General features: G+C 44.7%; 2 protein-coding genes across 7 annotated transcripts in view; one reads left to right on the top strand and one right to left on the bottom strand.

The window, feature by feature from the left end:
• GPR113 (G protein-coupled receptor 113) overlaps window positions 1-9,436 on the top strand; it is a 9,750-nt gene extending 314 nt beyond the window's left edge. Inside the window, exons 2-13 of the mRNA XM_010840593.1 lie at window positions 1,528-1,588; window positions 1,978-2,118; window positions 2,564-2,744; window positions 3,178-3,422; window positions 3,963-4,172; window positions 4,666-4,809; window positions 4,986-5,182; window positions 5,571-5,750; window positions 6,614-7,996; window positions 8,462-8,503; window positions 8,577-8,639; window positions 9,276-9,436. Coding sequence (XP_010838895.1) covers window positions 1,528-1,588; window positions 1,978-2,118; window positions 2,564-2,744; window positions 3,178-3,422; window positions 3,963-4,172; window positions 4,666-4,809; window positions 4,986-5,182; window positions 5,571-5,750; window positions 6,614-7,996; window positions 8,462-8,503; window positions 8,577-8,639; window positions 9,276-9,335 — 2,907 coding nt within the window. The 3' untranslated portion in view covers window positions 9,336-9,436. The remainder of the gene's footprint in view (window positions 1-1,527; window positions 1,589-1,977; window positions 2,119-2,563; window positions 2,745-3,177; window positions 3,423-3,962; window positions 4,173-4,665; window positions 4,810-4,985; window positions 5,183-5,570; window positions 5,751-6,613; window positions 7,997-8,461; window positions 8,504-8,576; window positions 8,640-9,275) is intronic.
• A 5,989-nt stretch (window positions 9,437-15,425) lies between these two features.
• The window catches only part of HADHB (hydroxyacyl-CoA dehydrogenase/3-ketoacyl-CoA thiolase/enoyl-CoA hydratase (trifunctional protein), beta subunit), a 30,316-nt gene continuing 22,695 nt past the window's right edge, over window positions 15,426-23,046 (bottom strand). For 5 of the 6 annotated variants that reach the window (XM_010840590.1, XM_010840587.1, XM_010840589.1 and 2 more), the window contains 6 exons: window positions 21,091-21,170; window positions 20,966-21,013; window positions 20,181-20,268; window positions 19,787-19,861; window positions 19,044-19,208; window positions 15,426-16,197 (listed from right to left, as the gene is read on the bottom strand). In XM_010840590.1, coding sequence (XP_010838892.1) covers window positions 16,162-16,197; window positions 19,044-19,208; window positions 19,787-19,861; window positions 20,181-20,268; window positions 20,966-21,013; window positions 21,091-21,170 — 492 coding nt within the window. In that variant the 3' untranslated portion in view covers window positions 15,426-16,161. The remainder of the gene's footprint in view (window positions 16,198-19,043; window positions 19,209-19,786; window positions 19,862-20,180; window positions 20,269-20,965; window positions 21,014-21,090; window positions 21,171-23,046) is intronic. The other variant, XM_010840592.1, reaches the window with a different exon arrangement.

Raw genomic sequence — 23,046 nt, 5'->3', positions numbered from 1 at the left:
TTTTTTTTTAATATTTATTTGCCTGAGCCGGGTCTTAGTTGCAGTATGTGGGATCCAGTTCCCCGACCAAGGATTGAACCCAGGTTCCCAGAACTGGGAGCACAGTCTTAACTACTGGACCACCAGGGAAGCCCCTGTAACATATTTTTTTTAAAGAGGATGGTTTTTTATGAGAGTTCAGCCTAATTTTTCAGAGTGTGAGGATAGCTTTTGTTTCTTTATTTGAATTCCTGTGAACACCAGTGATGCCTGCTGCACTTTAGGTAAAGGCTCTTCTAGTCAAGCTTGCCACTTAAAAATGAAAATTAAAACTTGCCAAATTTGGGAACCATTGGCATAGAGGAGGAGAGAATCTGAGGCAAGTCAGCAGTGTCTAGTCTGGCACTTTATGATTTGTGTGTTCTCCCAGGTGGGTATCTATCTCTAGCCACATACTCATCTAGTGCATATCTGTTTTTAGACTGACCTCCTCACACACATGCAATTTTGAGAGAGGGAGGTGTGGGTGAGGAAATATTTACACACACCAGAGACCTAGGTATTGCTTCTGCTCACCCTCATGGCAATTGCTATGGAGGGAATAATCCCCAAGCTTCTCTGATAGGTCAGTTGATAAAGAATCAGCCTGCAATGCAGGAGACCCCGGTTCGATTCCTGGGTATGGAAGATCCTCTGGAGAAGGAGTAGGCTACCCACTCCACTCCAATATTCTTGGGCTTCCCTGGTGGCTCAGCTGATAAAGAATCCACCTGCAATGCGGGAGACCTGGGTTCAATCCCTGGATTGGGAAGATCCCCTGGAGAAGGGAAAGGCTACCCACTTTCTGGCCTGAAGAATTCCTTGGACTGCATAGTCCTTGGGGCTGCAAAGTCAGACACGACTGAGCGACTTTCACTTTCTTTCTGGGTGCCAGGCAGCTCCACCCAGCCCTCCTCACTGGAGCTCCAGACCCAGTCATTTCAATCAGCCTAGAGGCCCAGGGATGGGCTTCCCAGGTGGCACTAGTGGTAAAGAACTCTCTTGCCAAAGCAGGAGACATAAGAGACATGGGTTCGATCCCTGAGTTGGGAAGATCCTCTGGAGGAGGGCACAGCAACCCACTCCAGTATTCTTGCCTGGAGAATCCCCATGGACAGAGGGGCCTGGAGGGCTACAGTCCATGTGGTTGCAAAAAGTCGTGGAGGGACTTAGCACACACACACACACACTCACAGACCCAGGGATGGGTGCATTCAGGAAGCAATTAAGCAAAGCTTGTTGACTCTCAAGGGTGTGTCTGGTTCCTGGGTTCGGGTGGGCCTTGCCAGCCTGGGAGGGATCCCTGGGGCTGCAGTCAGGCACCTTCTACCAGAAGCTGGCTTTCCCCTCCTGTTCTGCCCGCTTGATTCCAGTCAACAAGAGGAGCTTCCGAGAGACCAAGTCACAGCAGATTACCCAGGCTGCCCCCGCAGCGGCTTAGAGAAGAAGGTGTCCCTGGACAAAGGCAGGGTTCAGCTCTCCCCAGAGTCTCCCTGTGCTCTGTTCCAGGGACAGAATCAGGCTCGAGGGGGATCAGGGCCACGGCTGGACCCCGAAAGTGGAGCAGGTGGTGAGTGGACGAATGGGAGGGTGGGGAGCAGGGAACGAGGCAGAAAGGTCTGGGAGAGGCACCGCCGAGGGGGAGGGCAGTGCAGGTCAGAGAGACTGGGTCTGGCACCAGTCACAGGTGTGAAGGCAGCTCTCTAGCTGTGAGGTCTTGACAAAACCTTTTGCTCCTGGAGAGTCTCACCTGTGCAAGGGGGGTTGTTGGAAGGGCAACATGAAATGGCAGGTGTGATGGGTGAGCAGAGACCACCTTCCTGGGTCCTGTCTGTGTGGACTTGTCTGCATGGGCTGTGGGAGGAGGAAGGTGGGACGTCTTCAGGTTCCTGGAGGGGACAGCTAGTGTCCGGTCCACAGCAGCCGCTCCTTTCCCTCCAGCTCTCCCCTCTCCTGCAGAACTGGTCCTGGTCTCCGTCTACATACAGCTGGACTTCTCTGATGAGCCCTGGCCGGTGGCACTCTCCCAGCCCCTGACTGTCCCGGCTGCCTCGGCTTCCTCGGCCCCAGTGACTCTCACTGGCCTCAACTTCACAACAGGTGGGGAAGAACCTCTCCTGACCCCCGGCCTTTCAATGGCTTTTAACTGCTCAGGTGGGAGGGGGAGCTCAGGGTGCAAGAGCTGCCCAGCCCTCCCACAGTGTCCTGATCTGAGATACTGTGGGGAGCTCCTCCCTATTTCTTGGAGGGTCTGCGTGCCCAGCTTCTTCCCCACCCCTCATCGGACAGATCTTCCCTTCCTGCTCCATGTCCCCATCTTCTAAACTTTGGCAGAGGCCCAAGGGGCAGATGATGCTGAGCCGGGGCTTCTCCACTCCCACCTCGGATGCCTTTGCCCAGCATGCTCTGCTGCTTTGAACCCTGGCTGGGAAGGCAGTGACTTTGGGATTGTTCCAGAAAGCTAGCCCTAGGGCCTCGCAGACAGCAGGCATTAGCCTTTCCTGGACACCCTGCTCACTTCTCATTTCCCTTCCTTCTGTCACAGAGTGCAATGTCACCCACGACGGGCACAGCTACTGTGCTTGCCTCTCTGGGTACCAGTGGAACGCCAGCATCTGCAGCCATCGCCAGCCCTGTCAAACCACCATCAAGCACCGGCCGTGTGGCTGTCTTGTTCTGAGCCCTACTGAAGCCGGGTACTGCGAGCTGCTGCCACCTGGTGAGGAGGGCTGGGAACTTGGAAACCAATAGCCCCGAGTGAACAAAACCCTCTCTGTGTTTTTTCCTCTCTGAGGGCTGTATCTCTGCCAGCTGGTCCAAGCCCAGCGGCTCCTCTGGGTGAGAGAAAATGCCAGGTATCACAGCAGATCACAGGCCCCGCGCTTGGGACAGGAATAGTGAGACTAACCAACAACAGGGCTCTGGAGACAGGTGGACAAGGAAAGTTTCCTTTCTGGTGGAGGGGGAAGTCTTAGGTCAGAAAGCTTCCCTGTGTGGTTCCTACTGACATATAGGGTCTTCCAGGCTGGACTGCAGCAGCCACACTCCTCCAGGGACAAAACAGGACAATTAGTGTTGGGTGGGGAAGGAGTGAGGAGAGATGGGCTTCGGAAAATGGGGGAGGAGGGCGAGGCTCCAGGGCCACAAGTTTCTGTTCTGGGGGTCCTGTCTCCTGCCTCCTGCAGTCCCCGCAACCCTGAACCTTGACTCCTGGCTGCAAATGCCTGGCAACACGCTGAACCTGACCCTCCTCATGAACCAGGAGACCACTGACCTGAACTGGTTCCTGTGGCCCACAGGAAGCCCCAGCCCCGTCCTCCTGCAGGCAGGGACCTGTGTGTCCTTGACCTCCAGCCGGGGCCAGACTGTCCTCAGCATCGTCAACATCTCCCATAGATGGGCAGGTAGCCCGCCTGTCGCTCCCTCCTCCTCTCCTGCCTTCTCACTCCTCCCCTTCTTTCTTCCCTCCTCTTCCTCTGCTCCCCTCCATCTCCTCCTCCTCCTCCCTCTCTTCTTCCTTCTTGTCTTTCCTCCTCTTCATTTTCCTTCTGTCCATTTATTCATTCTGGGGAAATGAAGGCTAAGAGGCCCATGGATGTGAAGAATTTTGATGAGAAAACGCGAAAAGCATGGTCTCAATTTCAACTGAGGACAGATGTGGGCTTTTCTTCATGATGCCAAGATGGCAGTGGGTGGTGCGGGAAGAGCATCTCCTGGAGACAGGGAGGTTCATCTTAGGATGCACGGCAACAGGCTCGTGACAAAGCGTCAGGATCTCCTTTTCCTCCTAGCAGTCCTTGAGGGCACGGGGATCTTTTCTGCTGGGGTTTAGCTCAGGCTGGATGGGGAGGGCAGACCTAGGGAGTGGCTGGGGAGGCAGGAGGGACCCTGCAGTACATGTCGGGGCTGAGCAGCTGGGAGGTGCAGCAGGCGTGTGTCTGCAGGTGAGTACATATGCCGCTTCGAGGCCCAGGGATTCAGGTGGGAGCTGCACCAGGTGGTGAGGGTGCCCCTGCAGGCAACAGATGTGACTGGGCTCCCAGACCAGCTCTCCGTCTCCTGTGCCACCTCCCCCGGCTTCCAGCTGAGCTGCTGCATCCCCAGCACACATCTAGGCTACACGGCTTCCTGGAGCCCCAGAGAGGGCGGCCAAGGTATGGAAAGGGGCTGACTGTCTCGGGGGTCCAGGGAGAAAGGGCAGCTAGTCGCCTCCAGGCAGCTGGGGCTCCAGCCCCCAGGAAACAGGCTGCAGTTCAAGCTGGGAGTTCAGGTCCAAGTCCAATACTTTTTTGACCCCAGTTCTATTCAACAATAACCACATGTGTGTAGACAACTTTCACATCATGCTGTCATCCACACAATCTCCTGGAACCCACCCAATGCTGCTGTGCAAGCTTCCTCTAATGATGGTCCCATTTTACAAATAAGTCCACTGCGGCTTCAGGGCCTGGAGCGTGTAGGACACCCCCGACACACCACCAGGGTCTCCCGGCCCCAAATCTCAGCTCAGCCTGCAGTAGTCTGCTGCCCACATACCACTCAGCTTTTCTCCACTGTTTCATCTGCTTCTGAAATTGCTAGAAAGACCCCGAGGGGTCTAGGCGTGTCCCTGGTCCGGAGACCATTCCCTTCTCGTGTCCCCCTCAGCCTCTGTATTCAACAAGCCGGACTCCCAGTGCTTCATGCTGGCTGTTCAGCACTGCCCTACAGCCAACACCACATACATTTGTGAGCTGCAGAGCCCGGATCTGAGTCCTCTCAGGGTCACCGTCTCTGTCACCATCATTCAGGGTATGTGGGGCCTGGGATCCGGCCAGCCATCTTCTCACTGCCCACCCTGGGAGCTCCCCCTGGGTGTCTCCCTGAGCTGGGCAACACAACCAGACTCAAAAGCCTGCAGGGGTTTCTGCTCAAGGAAAGGCTTGGGCTTGAATGAGCTGCTAAGCCCTCCCTGATGTCATTTTTAGATGGAGACACCACCTGCCCTGAGGACTCTTCAATTGTTGCCTGGAACGTCACCAAGGCTGGCCATGTGGCACAGGCCCTGTGTCCTGGGGACAGGACGGGCATGGTAAAGAGGCCCTGTGGGCCTGATGGGGTCTGGGGACCCATCCACAGCAACTGCACAGACGCGGGGCTCCTGGCTCTGCTCCTCAGAGCCCAGGTAAAGCTTCTGACCCTGCTGCCCACATGCCCCATCCTCCATGATCTATCCCTTCCTCAATCAGGACCCAGCTTTAGAGTCCTTTCCCCCCGAGGCCCAGCAGGAAGGTTATTCAGCTTCTCTGAACTGGAGCCCTAGCAGAGCCAGGAAGTAGGTGTTGAGACCCTACTACCCAGTGTTGGTGTAGTCCCAAACCTTCATGCCCTCAGGTATCTGCTCCACAAACCTTGGTGTGAATTCCTCCCACGTGGCTTGTTCCCCTCTCTGCTTCCTGCTCCCCTGGGATGGGATGTGGGGAGAAAGAAAGGAGGTGCTGGGCCGGGAAGGAGGTGGCCCTTCCTTCTTGACGGCTCACCAACTCCCCTCCTGCTGTCTTATCTGTCTCAAGCTGCTACAGGCAGGCCAGGGCTGGCCTGAGGAAGAGGTGTCACAGATCCTCGCTCAGCTGCAGGAGCAGGTAGAGGCAGTGATCTCCCCCTCTGACTTACTGGCCCTGGTGGCCACCATGACAGTCCTGGCCAAGGTGGTGGCAGACACTGGAACACAGCTCAACTGCAGCGCCCTGGAGGTGAGATCTCTGAATCACAGCAGGGGCCAGCTGGGTAGTATGGGCAGGAAGCTCTTCCCCCAGGCATTTCTGTCCCTCTGACATCACCATGGGCTGTCAGATGGCAGACCTTTCTAGAGTCCAAGTGTCTGCTCTCCTGGTCCCTCTCTCCTCCTGCCTACACCAAGGCCATGGAGCGTGAAGGCCTGATGCTGGGAACACATGGGAGGCTGGGGAAAACAGGAAGGGGTGTGGAGACAGGAGTTCAGAGGCGTTCATATGTGTGCAGGCATGTATGTGGACTTGATCTGAATCCCCCCAGGCCCACACACAAGGTACCTGCATGAGGATACTCAAACGCACTTGGCTTTGCGGGACTCACCTAAACCAGCTCTCAGTATAGGCACCAGGTGGTGAACCCTAAGCTGCAGCCAAAGGAATAATCAGGGACAATGGCCCGGCACATCCTTCATGTCTGGAACATGCATCACTTGTGGCTACAGACATGCAGGTGGTCCTCTACTTCAGAGAGTGTGCCCTCTACCACTGGGCACCACTCCTAGCTTTACAGATCTGGAGGGGCCCCCTTAGGACATTAGAGGCCCCAAGGGATGGAAGGGGGAGGAGGGTTGTCATACAGAGGGGTGGGGTGTTCCTCAGGAGCCACATATTGAAGGCACCCCAGCAGTTGGCTGAACAACCCCCCACCCTTCCCATTTAGAAAGGCTCTCTTCACAGGCCTGTCTTCCTCTCCCTCTTTCTTCCCATCCTTGGGTCCTGAGCTAGACTTGGAAGGATGGGTTTGGGGTCTGTGGTTCCCAGCGCCCCAGCTCAATGCTGTGGGCTCTGGCAGCCAGGCCTCATCTCTCTATTGGGTGTTTCAGGCTGTCCTGAAAACCACAGACAAGGTCCTTGGCATGAACTCCAGCTCTCTGTGGACCCTAGCCCAGAGGCAGACGCCCTCGGTGGGCTCCAGTCTCCTGCTGGCGGTGGAGACCCTGGCACACAGCCTGTGCCCACAGGACCAGCCTTTCTCCTTCGTCTTGCCCAACGTGCAGCTGCAGAGCCAGCTCCTCGAGCCCACATTTCCAGCTAACTACAGAGTCTCCTTCCCTACTCAGCCCCCACTGAAGGCATGGATTCCCAGGCACTCATTGGCGCCCCTGCGCCATAACGGAACCAACGTCAGTATTACTAGCCTGGTGCTGCAGGAACTGGACCACCTTCTGCCCTCAAACTATGGGCAAGGGCTGGGGGACTCCCTCTATGCCACTCCTGGTCTGGTCCTCGCCATCTCCATCATGGCAGGTGGCCAGGTCTTCAAGCAGGGAGAGGTCATCATGGACTTTGGGGACACAGATGGCAGTCCCCACTGTGTCTTCTGGGACCACGATCTCTTCCAGGGCAAGGGAGGCTGGTCTGATGCAGGGTGCCAGGTGCAGGCAGCCAGTGCCAGCCCCACCACTCAGTGTATCTGCCGGCACCTCACTGCCTTCTCCATCCTCATGTCTGGACACACGGTTCCAAACAACCCCACCCTGGAGCTGCTGAGTCAGGTGGGCTTGGGAGCCTCCATTCTAGCACTGCTCCTGTGCCTGGGCGTGTACAGGCTGGTGTGGAGGTTTGTGGTACAGAACAAGGTCGCCTACCTACGCCACTCGGCCCTGCTCAACATGGTCCTCTGCCTGCTGGCCGCAAACGCCTGCTTCCTAGGAGCTCCGCTCCTCCCTGCGGGGCCCCGCAGCCCAGTCTGCCTGGCTGCTGCCTTCCTCTGTCACTTCCTCTACCTGGCCACCTTCTTCTGGATGCTGGCTCAGGCCCTGATGTTGGCCCACCAGCTTCTCTTTGTCTTCCATCAGCTGTCCAAGCTCCGAGTACTCTCCCTGATGGTGCTCCTTGGCTACCTGTGCCCGATGGGTTTAGCAGGTATCACCCTAGGCCTCTACTTACCCCGAGGGCAATACCTGAGCGAGGGGGCATGCTGGCTGGACAAGAAGGGAGGAGCGCTCTACACCTTCGTGGGTCCAGTGCTGGCCATCGTGGGCGTGAATGGGCTGGTACTCACCATGGCTGTGCTGAAGCTGCTGAGACCCTCGCTGTCAGAGGGACCCCAGGTGGAGAAGCGCCAAGCCCTCCTGGGGGTGATCAAAGCTCTGCTCATTCTTACACCTATCTTCAGCCTCACCTGGGGGCTGGGGCTGGCCACTCTGCTAGAGGAAGTCTCCATAGTCCCTCACTACCTCTTCACAGTTCTCAACGCCTCCCAGGTGGGTGACACGGTGGCAGGCATGCTCTTTGCCCTGTTAGACAGCCTAGGTCACTGCCAGTCCCTTCTCAAGGAGGTATCACGGTGGAGCAGAAAAACACAGGCACAGGAATTTTAAAAGGCTTAATTAAGTCTGTATCCCAGTTCCTCCATGGACTGCTAGGTAACTTTGGACAGACTTCTTTGAGCTTTGGTTCTCTTATCTGTAAAATATCTGAAATTGCTATTGAAGTCAGGGAATTGCCAGTACCCAATCTTTTGATATTCATCTTCCTCGTAACAGTAAGAAAAGCATCTGAAATGGATCCTATGCATCAAGTGATGTTAATGCTCAGAACTGAGATGGGAAGCCTCAGGATGGGAATTAGGCGAAAGGACAGAGGTTGAAGGAAGAAGAAAGGCAATGAGTTGATTTCAGTTGATTCCTTCCTCCTTGACTAACGGATCCCCATATCCCTCTTTTCAGGGTGTCTTCATCTTACTGTTTGGTTGCCTCATGGACAAGAAGGTGAGTCTGCTCGTCTCCCCATGCCTGACTTGCACTGGAAGGCCGGGCATAACAGCATTCACCTCTCTTGCAGGTCCAAGAGGCTTTACGCAAACGCTTCTGCTGCAGCCAACCCCCCAGATCCACCATCTCCTTGGTGAGTTGCTGGCTTCAAGTTTTACTTTGACCCCTGAGAGCAGGTCAGAGTAGATGTTCCACAGCCTTTGAAGGAGACAGGCACAGCTAGAATCCAAGAGAATACTGGGGATTTAGGGCCAGCTCTCCAACAGCAGAGAAAGCAGCCCAGGCAGAGGACAGATTCAGGTTCCCGGGCTCCTGATTGTATCCTGGACTCTTGGTAACTCTGGATTGTCCCTTGTTCCCCCTCTCTGAAAATCTGCCTCCAGTTGGCATTTGAAAAGTAGGATAGGTATGCATGGGAGTCACTGCAGCTGGGAGCAAAGTTTCTGCTGCCCAGGCATGAAGGCAAGTGAAAATATAGAAATGGATACAATCCATCAAAGGAGAGATGGCAATAATAATCACTCTGCAATTGGGCCTTTCCACCCCCTTCAGGCTTCCCTGGTGGGTCAGATGGTAAAACATCTGCCTGCAATGTGGGAGACCTGGGTTTGACCCCTGGGTTGGGAAGATCCCCTGGAGAAGGAAATGGCAACCCACTCCAGTACCTTTGCCTGGAAAATCCCATGGACAGAGGAGGCTAGTAGGCTATAGTCCATGGGGCTGCAAAGAGTTGGACATGACTGAGTGACTTCACTTCACCCCTTCCTAGGCCACAAATGAAACCTACATCTCAGAACACAGCAAAGGAAGAAGTAAAGATGCCAGGTGAAAATGAAGTGTTCTTAGGGGCAGCATGCATAGCGTGTGGTGAGGCTGAGTGCACAAAGGGCTTTCCAGCAAAGCTCTAAAAGGAAAACTCCTCTTCGTATACCTGTCCCAACCCAATGGCGGAAAACAGATTTCTTCAAGTGGACGTTTCTAGATGGGCTGAAGAAGGTGGAGGCCTCAGATGTGGATAGCATCTCCTATTGCTTTCCCAGAAAGGTGGAGGAGGTGTCACCACCACCAACCCTTGACTCAGTTCACTCTGAAAATTCCTTTTCACACTATCAAAATTTTAATCATCCTGAAAAACCATTGTTTTGAAGGAACTGCTGTTGGTGGGCCTGGAGTGCAGAGGGGAGAGGGGCCTGCAGAGGCTTCAGGGAGAGCTCCTTGGTGGGGAAGACAGAAACTCTGAGTGACCCACAGGCAGAGCTGGTGTTCCTTCAAGGAGGCTGAGGGTATGTCCTTGAAGCCAGGGATGGGTCCTGGCCAACAATCTGAACACTTTCCCCCTCCCAGAGCTCAGCCAATGGGAAAGGTAGCCCTCCCATTAGTCACACTCATTTCTCTTGTAGTCATCTGTCTCCACCTCTAAACTATCCAAGCAAGAAAAGCATGAAAAACTAGCTGAAGCTACCTAATGAATAAGCCTGCCCTTGCTGTAAAAATGATCACCAAAGTTCAAAGTAATTACAAGCAAAACTATCTCAACCAGGTTTTTAACTAATCAACAGTTTATGTTACAGAGATATTTGATAAAAATGGTTTTATTTGAACTATTCAGTGATTTCTTGTCTAATGATTTCTTCCCTATAGTTACAAAGAAAGGATGACTTTAAAAAAAAATAAAAAAGAAAGGATGGCTTAATTGAAAGGAACGCTGATCTTCCAAACACTGGAGGCAAAGGACAGAATTTGGTTTCTTTTCAAAATATAGGAAAAAGTGAAGTTAATAGGTCTCTCTTTAAGCTTTATAAAACACATCACTATATGTAAGTTTCATACATATGTATGTATATAAAAAGTCGTTGATAGAAGGGCATTCATAAGCAGGAGGCAGCAGTACTGGAATCAGCAGGGGCTTTGCCTTGCCGGTTTCCCTGACAACAGAATCATGTCTCAATTCCACTTTTACATGATTAACATTTACAGTCTTAATTTTTTTAATTATAATTTTTTTTAATTCAAGTAATATAGAATAGAAGCAGCAGACTCCTTTTCTGAGCATGCTTCCGAAGATACATGTGTGTTCTCATCTTCCTTCTCAAATGATTACACGTACTCAAAACACACTCTGCTGCTAACAGCACACTTTAGAATGGATAAATGAAATGACATTAAGCCTTTGTTTACTTGGCTTTCATCATTTAAAAAAAAAAAGTGGAATAAACAGAATGCTCTGGAGGTAAATCCAAGAAGGCGAGATTTAGCAGCAATTGTATTTCTAATAAGAAGGCTTAAAGAAATAAGTAAACAAGTGGACAGATAAATGTGCAAAGGATGTGTACTCTATGTTTGCACCCTTAAAAAAGAGGCACGTGGTGAAACCAATTAGGATATATCCATCCCAAGGAATGCTATGTGGTCACTAAAAATGATGACACTCAGCTACACCTACCAAAATGAAACAATATTTAGGCTACATATCTAAGTAATAAAAAAGGGTTCCAGAACAGTGTACTAGGCAATTACGTTCCATATGTCCATATAAATATGTATGTGTTAAAAAGAGATACCAAAATACAAAGAGTGGGTATCTCTACTTGATTCTTCATTTTCTTCTTCTACTCTATATTGTTTGAATTATTTTTTTATAATGAGCATGTATTTTTATGTTAGAAAAAAAGATTTTCAATAAGTTTTCCTGACCATTTTGCATATTTAAAAATAGAATCTTCACAAGCAAGGAAACACAAAAAAAATACATCCTGGAATTTGTACAGAAGGATAGACTACATTAGGTGTTCCTGGGAAAGCTCTGAACTTTCTATCTGGAGTTCTGCTTTGGGAATCAACTGATCACTGATATTCCTTTAAGTGTGAAAGGGGAAAGGGCTTCTAGTTGAGTATGACACTGAGTACAAACACTGCCAACATGTCTGAATGCTTCTTCTCTTTGACAATCATCTATTTTCAGAATAGTACTACTATTTTTGTCCTCCAGTCCCCCCATTCTCCAATTTCCTCTCAATCAATGATCACTCTTCTTTGAAGAAGCACAATATACCGGTTGAGAGTCCCCAGAAAACCACAGTGATACAGGCAGAGAGCCTCTGAGTCACCGACTAAAATCTGAGAAAGCCCAGGAGACCCTGATACCACCTTTTACTCCTCAAGAGAGACCAAAACTTGAGAGGCCTGAAGAAATATACAAAACTGAGAAAGGACACAGGGAGGAGCCAGGCAGAAAATTAAAATTCTTCTCTCAGGAAAGATGGAAGCAGAGACTGTTGGAAGCAAACAGCTGAGGGCAGGGGAGAGCCGAGGGGAAAGGGTAGGGGAGCCAAACTTCCAAAGTCTGAATGAAAGAAAATAAAGGCAAATAAAGGCTCCACTCGCAATTGGTTATCAGGTAGAACACAGTGTGTAATTAAAGTTTTACATGGAAGACACTTTAAGTTGGGATCTTTACGAAGAATATAACCAGTTTCAGCTATTTAAGAACAAACTTTAAGGAGACAACTGTAATCACCACAGCCAAGGATGGGCTTTTGTAGCAGTCATGCAAATGAAAATAACGCGGGTGTCTCTTGTATGTATAAAATGTTTTGAAATGGTACATAGCTTTAACCTATGTGCTCCTTTCCAATCCAGTTCCACTGCCCCCCACCTAGAGGTAACCTCTGTTCTGAATGTTTTCCCTTACCTTAAAAAAAATTGTTTTTAACTGTGATAAAATACACATAAAATTGATTACTTTAACCATTTAAAAATATACAGTTCAGTAATATTAAGTACATTCACATTGCTGTGCAACCAACCTTAAGAATTCATTTTTCAAAACAGAAACTCTGTACCCACTAAACAACTCCTCATCATCCATCCAAGCCCTGGCAACCACCATTCTACTGTCCTTAAGAATTTGTTCTGCATATTTAAATACCTGGTACAAATGGAATCATACAGTATTTCTTTTGTAATTGGCTTGTTTCACTTAGCATATCCTCAAGGTTTATCCGTGTTGTAACATGTGACAGGATTGCCTTCCTTTTACTCATCCATTGGTCCATCAACGAACACAAGTTGTTTCCGAGTTTTAGTAATTGTCCATAACGCTGTTATGAACATGGGTGTATAAATATTTCTGAGACCCTGTTTTCAATTCTTTTGGATATATACTAGAAACTTCTAGGTCATATGGTAATTCTACCTTTAACTTTTTGAGGAACTGCTATACTATTTTCCATTCCATCTGCACAATTTAAAATTCCCATCAATAGTACACAAAGGTTTCAATTTCTCCATATCCTCATCAACACTTGTTATTTTCAGGGTTGGTTTTTTTTTTTTTTAAGTAGCCATTCTACTGGCTGTGAAGTCGCAGTTTAATTTGCATTTCTCCAATGACTAGTGATGCGAAATATCTTTTAATGCACTCATTGTTCATTGTCAATCTTCTCTAGAGAAATGTTTATTCAATCATTTGCCAATTTTTAAATTGTGTTGTTTTTCTAGATGTTGAGTTGTAGTTCTTTATATACTCTGAATTAATAACCCTTATCAGATATGATTTTCCCCCATTTCATAGGTTGTGTTTTCAACGTGTCCTCTGATGTACCGACGTTTTCTTATGAACTCCAATTTTTTTTTTCTTTCCTGTGCTTTTGGTGTCATATCCAAGAATCACTGCCAGACCCAGTATCATGTAGCTTTCCCTCTGTTTCTTTCTAAGGGTTTTATCATTTTAGCTCGTGTTTGTGTCTTTGGTCTGTTTTGAGTTCATTTTGTAGAGTGTAAAGTAGGGGTCCAGCTTCATTATTTTGTATGTGTATTTACAATTTTCCCAACACCATTTGTTGAAAATACTGTCCCTACCCCACTAAATAGTCTTGGCACTCTTCTCAAAAATAATTTCACCATATATGTGTTCCTTTATCTGGGCTCCTTTTTAAATACTAACTCCAGATTTCATTCAAATTTCATCAGTTTATTAGTGTTCACCCAGGATACTAGCATTACCTTTAGCTGCCAGATCTCCTTAACCTCCTCTGGTCTGTGACAGTTATTCACGACCTTGATAGTTTTGAGTATTGGCAAGAATTTTGTAGAATGTCCCTCAATTTAGTCTGATGTTGTCTAAAGATTCAACTAGGTTATGGGTACTTGGAAAGAATACCACTAAGGAGAAGGGCCCTTTTGATTACATGACACCATCAGGTCTGTGATATCCACATGCCAACACTATGATGATAACCCTGGGCTCTTAGTTAAGCTAGCGCTGCCAGGTTTCTCCACTGTAAGTTTGCCTGGTTTTCCATCTTCATACTTTTATTTTTTGGAGTTGAGTCACTAAGTCCAGCCCACACTCACCAGGGGAAGGGCATGCTCCACCTGCGGGAGTATGGGGTCTACACATATTATTTGGAATTCTTCAATAAGACTTTTTTTTTCTTGTTTTGGAAAATATTTTCATCTCATATGTAGGCATCCTAGGAGTATACTTAGTTTTGCTTGTTTTTGAAATTTTGCTGTGGATGAACATTTTTTATTTATAATATTTTGCTATTAAAGAGCAATGCTGCTATCAACACTCTTGTACACGTCTCCTGATAACTTGTGTGCACGTTTCTTCAGGAAATATACCTAAGAGCGGACATGCTGGACTATAAGCCATGTGTCACATTCAAATGTACAAGATAATGCCAGACTGTTTTCTACAATGGTTGTAGCAATTTGCATTCTTACCAGCAGGTATAAAAAGTTCCTATTGTCCACATTCTCACTAACGCTTAGTGTTCTCAGTCCTGTTTATTTTTGCCAGTCTAGTAAGCATAAACTAATACCTCATCATGATCTTAGTTTGGTTTTTCTTGACGACTAATGAGCATATGAGCATCTTTTTATGTTTATTCTCCATTTGTGTATTATTTTCTAAAAAAAAAACCCTGTTAATATCTTTTGCCAGTTTTTACCATGCTCTCTTCTTACTCATTTACAGGAATTCTGTATACATCCCAGATCCTTTGTAAAATATATCTATATCATGTATATTTTGTAAGATATCTATCCTATGTATATGACAAAGATATAAAAGAGATATCTTTATCACATGTATAATATACCTTTGTAAAATATATATATATAGATATAGATATATATATGCACATTCTTTGTTAAGTTGTATCTGTATCTTCACCACATTTGTGGCTTCTCTTGCTACTCTATCATATAAAGAACAAACGTTCTTATTTCAACTTAAGCCAACTTATACATCTTCTCTTTTATGGTAACACTTTTACTGTCTTGTTTAAAAAAAAGTACCCATCCCAATAGCGGTATTTTTCCCTAAATTGAAAAAAGTTTTTTACCTTTTATATTTCACTTATCTAGAGTAAATACTTGTGATTTGTAAATATACTGATTTACAGCATTAAAAATTCAAGTTATGTAGAATTTACCAATGAAATCATGGGGAAATGATGCTGGGATCCTCAAATAACCTTTTAAGAGGTTAGCACTTGCTCCCTTGCCTAAACTGTCCCTGAACTAGAGAATGATTCTGATTGCCAGTAACTTTCATACATCTAAACAACATTCACATAAATGGTTGCAGCTGAGACTTTGCTTCAAAGCACGAGCACACATGTTATTCAATGCAGTTTGGTTGTCAAAAAACTGAGGATTTTTAGTATGTGGACCAAATCTTTAAAATTTCTTTACACCTGGCAAACAGAAACATCTCCAAACAGTAATAAAATAAATTTACTTCAATTGGACAATGGGGAAAAAATGGTGTTATTCTAAAGCAGGACTTTATGTTCCTAGCGGCCTCGTGGTGGACCAAAATGGTTAGAAGTTACAAATGAGCAGTCCAAGGCAAAATCTGTCTCTAAAACAAGAGAACCACCTCTTACCTCTAATAAAACAAGGCAAATGATTCTCAAACTTTTCTACTTTATTAAGGTTAACCAACATGGGCGTCCTTGTTGGCTCGGATGGTAAAGAATCTGCATGCAATGTAGGAGATGTGGGTTAGATCCCTGCATCAGGAAGATCCTCTGGAGAAGGGAATGGCAACCTACTCCAGTATTCTTGCCTGGAGAATTCCATGGACAGAGGAGCCTGGCAGGCTACAGTCCATGGGGTCAGAGTTGGACATGACTAACACTTTTAACAAGGTATTTATACATCTAAACATTTACTGTAAATTTTCAGTGATGCTTAGATTCTGAATTATTTTCCCATAATTAAGTTAATTTAGGCACACCGGTTTTGTGTTTTATAGAAAACGTTTATCGTTAGGTCACAAATAGGAATGAGTTATAATTTGCAAATGTTACAAAGGTGATCCCAAATCTCACCTAGTTTCTTTCCAAAACTGCAGCCACTCATTCAGTCCTTAATGAAAATAGAGACCAAAAACAATTGCTTGAACTTATCACTGTGAGAGATTCTGGTAACTAAGGAATCCCTGAAAGAGGAGTAAGCTGTGATTCTTGGAAAGCTCAGAACACCGGAAAGGCTTAATTGCAAAGTATTGAACAAAACGCCACAAATTTTGCTTTCCTAAGAGGAGCTGGGAACTAGAGATATCATTGAATAGTGCATTGAAATGGCATTGCCTAGGCCGAGTGCTGCACAGAAACTCCAGGTCACCTCTTCTGGATCTATTATTTTGGATAAGCTTCTACTATCATAGCATGGCCCTGTAAAAGAAAAAAGAAGTCCAATTAGAGCAATGAAAGGCAATGAATCCAGCCAGTATGGAGGCAGAGGAGAACCATGGGAAAAGTACAGGCTTTGGAACTCAATCCTGACTCTGCCATTCAAACACTGTGTGATCTTGGGAAAATTATTAGCCACTCTGAACCTCAACTTCCTCTGTAAAATGGGGCTCATGGCGCCCACATCAAAGTATTTTTGTGAGCATTAAATTAAGCGATAGCATACAATGTGTGTGTGTACATACACCACACACACACATACATGCATACACGTGTGTATCAAAGTCTGCCTAGTAGAATCTGATTTCTAGTAGATGCTCCATAAGTGGTTGCTATTAAAATAAGCCACAGTGGCTTTTTTTAGCTGTATAAAAATAAACACAATACAGTGAATTTGACAACAGTTTTCTTTCTTGTGAGAAAGATAAGAAAAATGGGGGCTTTTTATTTAAAAATGTAAAAAGGTTACATTACTCACCAAATCCAGAAAGCTATCAAATAACAGGGTCAGGACTTGAAACCAGATGATTCCAAAGCCTGGTCTCTTCTTTACTACTCTATGCATGTGGAGATGATAAGCTGCCGTCCCACAATAGTCAAAAAGTAGAAAACCCCTTCCCACGTACTAGGCACAGTACAGTTACCTCCCTAGTTTAACCCTAGTATAGGAATGTATGATGTCACGAGTCTAAATCCTATCTGATAATCATAATCATTCTTTCTTCTGGACTGTTATCAATCCAGTTAACAGTTTAACTAATCTCCCTACTTCTAGATTCAATTCAATCCCCACAGTATTTATTCAGTTCAGTCGCTCAGTCGTGTCTGACTCTTCGTGACCGCATGAATCCCAGCACGCCAGGCCTCCCTGTTCATCACCAACTCCTGGAGTTCACTCAGACTCACGTCCATCAAGTCAGTGATGCCATCCAACCATCTCATCCTCTGTCGTCCCCTTCTCCTCCTGCCCCCAATCCCTCCCAGCATCAGAGTCTTTTCCAATGAGTCAACTCTTCGCATGAGGTGGCCAAAGTACTGGAGTATTTATTAAGGAACTATTATTTACAAGGCACCGAGTTAAACACTGTGTGGGTACAAAGTTTTGTTACGTGGTTTCTATCCTCAATCTAGTATACACTGTAGTTCAAAACAAACTGTTAAATGCCCTTGATACAGGCACAATCAAACAAAAGAACAGGGGTGGGAAGGTCTGACTGACTTGGGGTTGTTCTAGAAGGATACATAATAAGTTAGAATATCCCTTCTCCTGTTTTATTTAAGCTGTGTTATTTTCATGTCCCAAATCTATTATAGTATTCTACATCAGTGATGCCCAACTGCAGTGATTTTGCTCCCCACCCTCCCCAGAGGACATTCAGCACTGTCTGGAGATATTTCTGATTGTCCCAGCTGTGTGTATATGGTGAGACAGGGAGAGGGGGTAATGAGGGGGGTTGTTTGCTACTGTTATCTAGTGGACAGAGACCATGCTAAACACGCTACAACACACAGCACAATCCTGCCAGCCAAACAAAAAATTACCTAGCCCAAAGTGTTACTAGTGCCAAAGCTGAGAAATCCTGCTCTAGATCCAATGACGGATTCCTCCTCTGATCTAATCATGTCTATACAGCACTCACTTGGCTCTCAATGAAACAATACCAAGTTGAATCTAGTGTCTAGAATGCATCATCTCCTTCCTCACTACACTTAAACTTCTAGAGGAAAGTAATAACATTGGATATTATTCTTTGTTCATTTGCAAACCATCTAGCATTAGGTTACTAATCCTCTATGTGCTAGATTAAAAAATTAGGGAACAAACACTCAAAACCAAAGGACACTGACTGGTGTGGACTACGCACTATGTACAGCGTTGTGCACCAGTTATCTCCCCCAGTGAATCTTGGCATAGAAAGATAAGGAGGGCTCCAGTCCCGACCAACCATGGTTTTCCGTAAACGAAGTTACCCAGATTAGAAATACTTCCAATCATGAAGTCTAAAAGATTCTAACCTAAAAATAACTGACCCCTTGCTTTTTCAAAGTCTCTGAAGAAAAGCTATAAATAAAGGCTTTTAAATGCAAGATGTTTATACTTTTACATATCTTATTCATCTTGGTCAGCAACAGATAGATTCTATTATCTGGTGAAAAATCAAATCTGTTTCCAGCAGGGTTAAAAAAAAAAAAACCAGATTACAGCCAGCCTTCCTTTGGATTGTAGTCCCACAGTGAAACGCTACAGGTAGGAAGTTTTGTCGGTAACACAAGTAAAACAGATAGAAAAAACCTGTAGAAAACAAAATTTTCCCCAGCTAAATAGCAATAAGTTATCCAGAGGTAAATTAATTCTCCATTGTATAGTTTACTTCTCAACAAAGACAGTTTTCCTCTTGGAGAGATTTTATAGATAAGGTCTCAAGGTGACTGAATAAAATTTTATTATTAAAGAAGAAAATATATCAAAGTATGATTAATGATAGTGTCTGATGAGATTATAAGTGATTCTAGTCTTATTTTCTACATACTTTTTGTATTTTCCATCATTTCCATAATGAGCACATGTAACTTTTATAAATAAAACCTGTAAACATTATTTTAGGGGGAAAAAATTTTGGATTTAAATAGCTTCTTTCATTCAAAGTACTCTCAGGATTGAAGTTGTACTCCCCAGCCCTCAAAAATGGGCTTTTTTTCCCCAGTTGTGTGTCATCAGAAAAATCACTCTAAGACTGTATCGAATTAAGATAAATCAAACATTCTTGGATGAGTTTGTTTCCAGAAAATAACTTTCTGGAAACTCCTATTAAGCTTCTGTGACCTACCTGCCCTCCAGCTGCACAGGCAGCTACTAGACCATACTGGCCTCCTTCCTTCCGTAACCTGTTGGCAGCTGCCATGACCAACCGACAGCCAGTGGCTCCAAATGGGTGCCCCAGAGACAGTGATCCACCCCAGTTGTTAAACTTCTCCAAAGGAGGCAATCCAACCTGGCTCCCACAAAAATAAACACAAATAAAAAGGTGAATTTACTTAAAAATCAGGCCAGGCTCTGAGTAACAGGAAGTAATAGCAATAGAAGGAAATAACTTTCTTAAAGACCCACCATATGCTATTTGACTACAAAAGAAATTCCAAATCAATTCTGAAAGCCAAGAGCCCTGTTTATTTTTCATCTGACATCAGAGTGGATAAACAAAAGACAATTTGAGTTTTTGCTTTTATTTTTTCCAAAGAATTTCCAGGAGGTATTTTTCAACTAAGAAATAAATACATGAAATAACACACAAAAATTTTCCTAAGAAGCAGCAACCTTCCTCTTCATATTTTTATTAGCAGGTATTAAAGCTCCAAATATCATAGTGCTTTGGAAATTCAAAGGTTTTTTTTGGTGGGGGGGGGGGGGGTCCCCGACGACTGTGTGGCATACAGGATCTTAATTCCCTCACCAGGGATAGAACCCACATCCCATGCAGTGGAAGCATGGAGCCTTAACCACTGGACTGCCAGGAAAATCCCTCAAGCATATCTTTTTTTTCCTCAAGCATATTTTTAACCAGAAACTTACCTTGGCTTTTCTACCCATGTAGTTTTGTGCAAACCAATCAGAATCCATGGCCTTCAAATTAGCCAAAATCTGACCCTAGAAAGGAAAATAACTCAATAAAGACCTTCTTGTAGTAAAATCCCTCAAGGCTTTCTTTTTTGCATGAGTCTGTCTAACTTTAGAGCTAAGGAAATCTTTATATCAGTTTTCCATGAATATTTTCTAAAGAAACAACCTGATACTTCTGAAGGGCCTCAAAGAAATAGCTTCAAAAGATATGTTTTTCAACACTGTGGGTGTAGCCCTGGATTTCCTCCCAGTAGTGTTAAGTCAGTACTTCAAACATAAAGCTCTACTTGTTTCACACATATTAAATGATTATAGTCCTTTGATATGTGTCTTTAAAGTGACTTACTGAGAAAGCTTCATGAAATTCAAAAACATCAATATCATTCATTGTTAATCCTGCCTTTTCCAGAACTTTTGGAGTAGCATACGTTGGTCTGAGAAGAAAAAATTTAGTGATACAATATTAAAACTTTCATTTTAAACTAAAGAACTCTTTCATATTCCCCAAACTGAATTTTACAGTTATTAGAAAGTCCTCTACTCATTCACTGATTCTACTCTACAAACAAAGTGTTGTTGATACAACAGTAAACTGAACAGACATGGCCTCTGCCCTCTGCAGTTGATATTCCAGACTCAGAGAAAGAGATAATAAGCAAGTAGACAATAAAAGAGAAGGGCAAGTTAATAATGTGAAGAGCCAGAAGAACACAGAGCTCAAACGGCAGAGCATAAGGGGCATGGCTAGTTAAATAACATGATGGAGGCTAGTGAGGGTACAGCCTTGTGAGGAAGGGAGAGGAGTCTATCTAAACATTAGGAGGGTTTTATAAAAAGTTATTCTAATTGTGTTGCAGAGTAAGTAGCAGTATAAAAAAATGCTTATGACATCTTAATGTAAAAAAGGATATAAAGTTGTATATATATAATAACTGTAGTAGAAAAGCATAGGAAAAAGTAGAAAAGTGATAAAACTATAAAACGATAACACAACATAAAGGATTATTATTTTAAAACCCAACTTACAAAACAATTATGAACTCAGTGCTTTATATACTTTTAAAATCTATGTAATAAACATGGGTAACCAATATTTTCTAGAATAATCCAAGAATATACATTGCTACCTACCCAAGTAAAAGCTGATCTTTTGGATCCTGGGACACGTACATGAAATCCCTAGGTAAAAAACAGAAGGGTGAGCTCTGTACTAAAGTAAAGAAACCAGAGGAAACTTACTTGAATACTTACTTTACCTCAGATATGCCTTCGGCTTATAACCCATGGCCAGAGCTTTTTCCTCTGCCATAATCAGCACTGCAGACGCACCATCGGTCTGAAATGTTAATTGGAACAAAAATGTTAAATAACTGCAGCCTACCTGGTGCTATTTCTTCAGCCATCTTCTATGCTCTGTTCCTAAATTTACCAACACATCACACTTACAGAGTGACTCTCTATAACAAAATCTTTCCATTTTATCCATCATTAAGTCACAATTTGACACACACACACTGACCCATTTTGGGCAGATGAGGGTAGAAAAGTCTATTCAAAAAGTATCATAATTATCAAAATGAATGATGAGAATTGGTAACTCAATATGTATTCATAATAAACTAGAAGTTTTTTGCTTTTGGCACAGAATACGAGGGATTTTGTGAATTAATCCTCCCCCAAATCTCTTCTTTACTGATTTATTTTTATATTTTCTGGATTGCTTCTCAGCTGTTTCTTGCCTGTGGCTTGTACATGATTTTCTTCAATTTAAAGACTCTATAACAAGCAAACCACGAAGAAGAAGTGGAGGACAAATTAGTACTACTCACAAAAGGCCTTTACTACTGTTTCAAAAGAAAAAGCTCAAAAAAAAAAAAAAAAACCCACAAAATTCCAAAGAAAAAGAAACTACTCTCTAGAATTGACAAAATTAAAATAATCTCTACCGTAATTTCAGACCATATTTTTTTAACTCAGTAACTCTGAAGAGGCTATGCAGCCACTACCAATAAGGTGGCCATAAAGTCTGGAAACACAGGTGACTATATATAATAACATCATATTACTATATTCAATGTGCAATTGTGAAAAACTGCAATGAATACGGTGCATTAACAGCATCTCTGAAAACCCATGTATCTGTGATGTATTACCTCTAATGACTTGTGTTTCTGATTTTGATGAATAAACCTGAACCTTTTGCACACCTCACAAGTATTCAAGGGGGTTCAGATCTGCCAAGAGTGTAACCGATGCCATATGAACCTATCATCCAATTTGGTTTTAGAAATAACCACCTAACCAGTCCTTCACTGCTCAGGTTTTACCAGGTGGTACACCATCCTGTTAAAATCACCTCAGGTATCCTTTCCTAAGCTCAAGAGCAGGCATTAAATTGTCATTTATCAAGGTCAAATATATCAAACATTTGCCTGTGTTTCTTTCTAGACTGTATGTCTGGGTAGGAGAATGATACTGTAAAAAGAAACACTGACCAGATGAACTATATCCTGAAGACTGCACCCAAGGTAGAAGGAGGGAAATCACATCTCACAAGCAGAAGCAGAATCAAGAGGGACATTTAATAGAGGAGGAAAGAAAAAAAAACCCAAGCAAGGACATGAAGCTACCTGCATACAAGTAAAATAACAACCAAAAATGAGAGTAGATTTACTCCATGATGCTTATAGGAAAGTAATTTGGGGGTCAACATAAAACATAATTTTCTAACAATCAGAACTAGAAAAAGTATCTTGTCATTCTCTCTGCCTACTTTTCAAGTCTTATGTTGCTCAGTTGCTAAACTGTATCTGATTCTCTGTGACCCCATGGACTGCAGCATGCCGGGTTTCCCTGTCCTCCAAGTCATAGACGACTCCCTAAATTCATATCCTGTGTTCCAACCAGGCTTTTCTCCAAAGAGGCCCTTTGTTCTCCTAACTCCCAAAGTTGCATTTGCCATTCCCTTTGCCTAGAAAGCCTTTTATACACTTCTTAAATTGGCTTGTACCCTTCCTTCAAGATTCACTGATCAAGTATTACCTCCTCTAAGAAGACTCTCTTACTCACCCAACTATGTATCTTCTCCAAGAGTCAATGCTTACAGTCATCACAGAACTTTCTCACTACAATTAACTATTCTTTTTACCTCCAGTGCCCAGCACAGGCAGGCAAAATTTTTTGACTGCTGAAGTGACTGAAGAGAACAGCTT

The sequence above is a fragment of the Bison bison genome, unplaced genomic scaffold (genome assembly GCF_000754665.1).
Source record: "Bison bison bison isolate TAMUID 2011002044 unplaced genomic scaffold, Bison_UMD1.0 scf7180017864145, whole genome shotgun sequence".
NCBI lineage: Eukaryota > Metazoa > Chordata > Mammalia > Artiodactyla > Bovidae > Bison > Bison bison.
The sequence above is the reverse complement of the archived record's forward strand: the minus strand, read 5'-3'. Positions and strand labels throughout refer to the sequence as shown.